Source organism: Lactuca sativa, chromosome 4 (assembly GCF_002870075.4).
Source record: "Lactuca sativa cultivar Salinas chromosome 4, Lsat_Salinas_v11, whole genome shotgun sequence".
Lineage (NCBI taxonomy): Eukaryota > Viridiplantae > Streptophyta > Magnoliopsida > Asterales > Asteraceae > Lactuca > Lactuca sativa.
Genome location: NC_056626.2, coordinates 81,389,493 through 81,394,524, shown reverse-complemented (window position 1 = coordinate 81,394,524; position 5,032 = coordinate 81,389,493). Strand labels below are relative to the sequence as shown.

The window sequence follows — 5,032 nt, the reverse complement described above, 5'->3', positions numbered from 1 at the left end:
CTAACTCCACCCACTGATCCGAATCATAAACAGGAGAGTTTGGATTTGAAACCCGACTCGCCGAGTCCATGAACTGACTCGCCGAGCCCACCTTGTGACACCTCTATTCTGTCGATCACAGTCCATTCCAACACCTTCAACTCATAGATCTGGACTTCTAATGCTAGCTTTGCATGTAAAGTTGCTAACTTTACGTGTATGAAAGGTGTTATGAGGCTAGAACACTTTAACTAAGCTTCAAAGAAGGCCTAGGTCATGAAATGAAGCCATGGCTGGGTAAAGTTGCCCCCTCAGAGCTTCTTAAGCTTAGAAATGCTTAGATCTTAAGTCCTTTTCGTCCTCAATGGCTCAAAGCTCGGATTGACCTTGGAAATGATCCAAATGTGACCAAATCTATACTAGAAAGGGGATCTAGATGATTAACAGCCAAGGTATAAGCTTTTTAACTCTAAATGGTCTGAAATGTCACCCTAACTCTGGATCTATAACTTCTTCTTGCACCACCAAGGTCCTTCTTCCTTCTCCAAGCTTCAATTCACTCTCAAGGCAAGAACTAGCTCAACAGTGGTTGATCCCATTCGAGTCACTGAAGCTTCACTTGGTCAGGAAGAAGACTGGATATGAATACACTGAGGTTGTATTTACCCGTGAGCTAGTCAAATTTGGCTACAACGAGTGGATGAAAATTCAAGAAATTATTGACAAACACAAAGGTATTCATGCTTAGGAGGTGTAGTTGGCAATTCAGCATCTGCTCAACAAAGTCAAGAAGTTGAATCTTGTGCCATCGGCTGGTCCATCTAGACCATCCCCTTCAGGAAGAACAGACGCTCCCAGACAGTCCAAGAATACCAAGTTTCTCCTTCCTTATGGCACTAGGTAAATCGACAACGAACTGTCAGCGAGTGTTGAACTAGTTCAGTACATGTTCATTCAAGAAACGGAGCATCGCATTTTTTATCTTGACAATCAAAATCACATGTGCTTTCAACGCACTGATGATCTTCTTACTGCTCCCACTTAACACTTGTTTCATCTTCGCATGGAAGGACTTAGTCATTTTGAATTGGATAGAGGATATCGTGTGCTGATATCTTTGGAGCTTAGTAGAAGATTAGACAAGCTTCAAATTGATGAATTCAGATGGGTTAAGCCTGCGATCTTGAAAGAAGCTGACATGTTCTATAATGATTCTTCTGATGACTCAGAAGAAGAAGATTAGCTTTAACATCATCAAATAAGGGGAGATTGTAAGATCACACCTTATGATCTGATGAGTCAAACACTCTATACGTTATCTGTCAGCGTCAGCGTCTACATCACCATCAGCGCCAACGTATCAAGCCTATCATCATCAGCGCTTAGTATAGCTATTCCATGTAATCTTTTGTATATTAGGTAATGATACAAATATATATATATATATATATATATATATATATATATATATATATATATATATATATATATATATATATTAGATAGTAGGTCCGGTATCTTTATGATAAAGATGAGTTTTTAGTATAGATAAGATCCCTTTAGTCAAGGGATATACATGTATAAATTAATATATAATCAACATTAGGGTAAACCCTAATGTTGAGTTTGTCTTTGTGAAAACAAAACCCTTTCCTCTATCTAGCTTTCATCTTTCCTTGCTACTTTTGGTCCTTCCCACTTTATCTGTTACAAAAGTGACACCATTTGACCTACTAAATACTAGAAGTTCATTCATTTACACTTTGGTCCATGACTAAACTCAAACTAGATACTAAGTTTGCAAGTGGCAAACTTGTCTATCTTTAAAGTCTAAATTATTCTTCTTTTAAATTCTCATTTTATATATTGAACTTTTCATGATAATTATTATTTTAATTTACTAAATTTTAGATTTATTTATTTTATTTATAATTTAAATTTACTTTATTTTATTTCCAAATTTTTATTTCGCCACCTGAAAGGGCAACTCCTAACCCAAAATTTAGGATGATACACACAAAGGAAGGAAAAAACAAATCTAAATCATTAAACCAAACTCAAAAATATCGAATATAATTATTTAGATTTGATTACACTGTTTCGTTTTTGTTGGTTACAATCAAGATGATGAAATAAAAGAACAAACTCAAACACAAAACATCAAACATACAACCAGGAATTCATTGTTGTTATTTTTGATTTGATATCCGTTCATCACACAACTTCGTTGAACAAAACTCAACTAGTCAACTATTTGTTGTCTCATTATGACATTAACCCTTTTTAAAATAAAAACATCGCATAACTGTGTTTTTTTTATCACACTTGATAAAAACCGTTGATCTGTTGCAAGTTGGTTTATTTCCAACAATAAACTAAATACAACAATGTAAAACATCTTTTTTCCTTTTGAGACCCATAAAAACATTGGAAAAGATAAGACTTCTTTCGCATATCCTTTAAATGGAATTCTCATAGCTACAACAAGCCAAATAAACCAAAATATTTGTTGAATACTTCCCTAACAACTGCATATTGATCCAAGACACTGTTTTATTTACATAGAACATAATGAGATGACATGAACAAGAAAAATGCAACAAGTTCCATTTTTAGGAAACCAAAAGCTACAATGAAAAAAAGAAAATACATACACAATCGGAGGAAAAGAACACCCAACAATGTTTCAGTTCACTAGTCTTCATCATCCTCAATCCCAACCCAACTTGTAAAGGCAAACAAAAACTCCTTGAAGTTCACTGTTCCATTTTTATCCCAATCCATCTCTTCTGTAAACACAAAAGAACCAAATTCAACAATTCTCACACTAATTTATGTGTTTATACATGTGTAAAGGAAAAGAGAGAGAGAGAGAGAGAAAGAGAAAGAGAGACCAAATCTTTTCATGGCAATTTGCCCATCAGATCGCCCACTTTCCTCTATTGCATGAATCATTTCATTCTTGCTGACATAACCATCTTTGTTGTTATCCAAGAACACAAACGATTCAACCAATGTTTCAAAAGTTGCCTCAAGATCCGGGATTCCCATTCGTGATTTCTATAAATGTCAAGAAACCAACAATACAAAAGAGAAACATATCCCTTCAGAGATTACAAAATACACTAAAATTAGTTGGAATATAAAGTAGAGTTGGATACAGCATTTGGAGCAGTGTCACCTTCCTTCAAAAGATAGACAAGGCAAAGAAGGACAATGAACTCATGAAAGTCTATTCCCATGTCATCATTTAAGTCACATGCCTTAAAAAGATCACTGATTTCTTCGTTTGTGAAGTTCACTTCAAGCTTACTGAAGCAATGCTTCAGCTCTTTAAGATCAATTGCACCACTTTTATCCTCGTCTGTAAACAACAGGGGAAAAGTAACAAGTTTTTTGTCATAGTACTTTACAAGGTATTGATGTTCTAGTGTACATACCAAACTGTTCGAATATGACTTTGCATTTTCTTAGGCTCTCATCGATTTTTGGGAATTTTAAGATTATCTTGTTAAATGACATTATGGAAGTTCCTTTTAACTCTCGTTGTAATACTGCATCCAGTATCTGGGCTTCAAGCTTGGATGTAGGTGCAGAAGATGTGGGTGAACCATCGCCCATGATCAACGAGTCAGGAGGCTTATATGGAAGCCTGTTCATTTCAAGTTCAAAAAAAAGAACAAAAATCATGGGGTAACAAATTCCTATCTAAAAATGATATTGATAACATGATGTGAATGTATTTGGATCCAAACTACCGTATGCCATGGATAACATGGTTTTTAATCCTCAAATGGGAACTATGATACAAAGTCAAGATCCGTCTATAATGGTGGGAAAGATGGACTCTTGTTAATGTTACAGAATCGAGGCAAAGATCTCTAAAACCAATCAACAAAATAGCATTTGCACACAACATGCATGTTTTAGGGTTTGCGAACAAACTTTGAGGATAACGAACAAAATTAGGTACAGCTTTCATGGATAGGGGATACTTACGAATTGGGGATACTTATCTAAGTATCAATGAAAGTGAATCGACGAATGAGAGATGTAGGCCGATGAAACTCCAATCAGATTAGGGCTTTGTGAAAACACAAATCAGGCAGAAAATGAATTCAGGGGAGCCTGAATAATAATGATAATACAAAGATCCATGCGCGTTTAGGAATAAAGTTTGGAGAAAAATTGAATTTTGGTTTTTTTGTTGAATTGATGTTTGGAGCATGGGTAGATTTTCTCTTATCTCCAGGATTCGTGCTGCTCCCTACACGTTGACGTTCTGCTTCTATGTTCAACCTTTACAATCTCCCTCTCCTCCCCACCTCTCCCCTCTCCTCCCGGGAGTTCAAACTCCTCTTTATTATTTAAAGAAACAATTTCATAAATGGTCCTTGTGCATTCAAAAATGTAACAAGGTGAGGATAACTTTCAGAATTACTTCATAAATGGTCCTTGTTGACCATAAAGCTAACCATATGGTTTCATAAAAGGGTTATTGACATAAAACCCCTCAAATTTACACAAAAAAGTCGGTTATGCCCGATGTCCATTTTTGTGTGCATAAATGCCTAATATTTGCACATTTGTTTTCATATCAGGTCAAAGGCTTGTTAGTAAGTCACCCCACACCTGTTAGTCGGTCACCCTAATTGTTCAACACACCACCATCATCTTCTCCATTCAAACATACATGGTTTCTTAACTGAAACACACACATTCAAGCAAGAATTTAGAACTCAAAGAAGATTTCACAACAAACATACATACACATTTAAGCAAGAATTCAGAACAACTCAAACAAGGAAAGGATTTCAGATTCAAAACTAAAGAACCTGGTGTGGATCGATTTCAGATTGAAGATCTGGGTTTGCACTTGAAACGAGATTTTCGAGACAAAATCCCAACCCAAAACGGAAGAATTAGATTGAAGATATGTGTTTGTTCTTGAAACGAGATTTTTGGAAACAAAATTCAAAACTTAAACAAGAAGAATTTAAACAAAATTTAGGTTTGTTGTTGGAAAACACATACATACACATTCAAAGAACTC

At 35.4% G+C, this 5,032-nt stretch overlaps 1 protein-coding gene across 1 annotated transcript; it reads right to left on the bottom strand.

Annotated features, from left to right (window-relative positions):
* Window positions 1-2,434: 2,434 nt before the first annotated feature.
* Window positions 2,435-4,314, bottom strand: LOC111884293 (probable calcium-binding protein CML21). The gene is made up of 5 exons (XM_023880609.3): window positions 3,738-4,314; window positions 3,420-3,631; window positions 3,141-3,343; window positions 2,874-3,039; window positions 2,435-2,768 (listed from the first exon to the last, which is right to left on the bottom strand). Exons 1-5 carry the CDS (start codon window positions 3,959-3,961, stop codon window positions 2,674-2,676), a joined length of 900 nt encoding a protein of 299 aa, XP_023736377.1. The 5' UTR covers window positions 3,962-4,314; the 3' UTR covers window positions 2,435-2,673.
* Between the last annotated feature and the right edge of the window lie 718 nt (window positions 4,315-5,032).

Coding starts and splice junctions, on each gene's coding strand:
- LOC111884293 (XM_023880609.3), bottom strand. CDS start 3,961: ATGAAAGCTGTACCTAATTTTGTTCGTTATCCTCAAAGTTTGTTCGCA. Junction 3,632..3,737: donor CATGTTATCCATGGCATACG/GTAGTTTGGATC, acceptor TGAAATGAACAG/GCTTCCATATAAGCCTCCTG. Junction 3,040..3,140: donor GTGACACTGCTCCAAATGCT/GTATCCAACTCT, acceptor TGACATTTATAG/AAATCACGAATGGGAATCCC.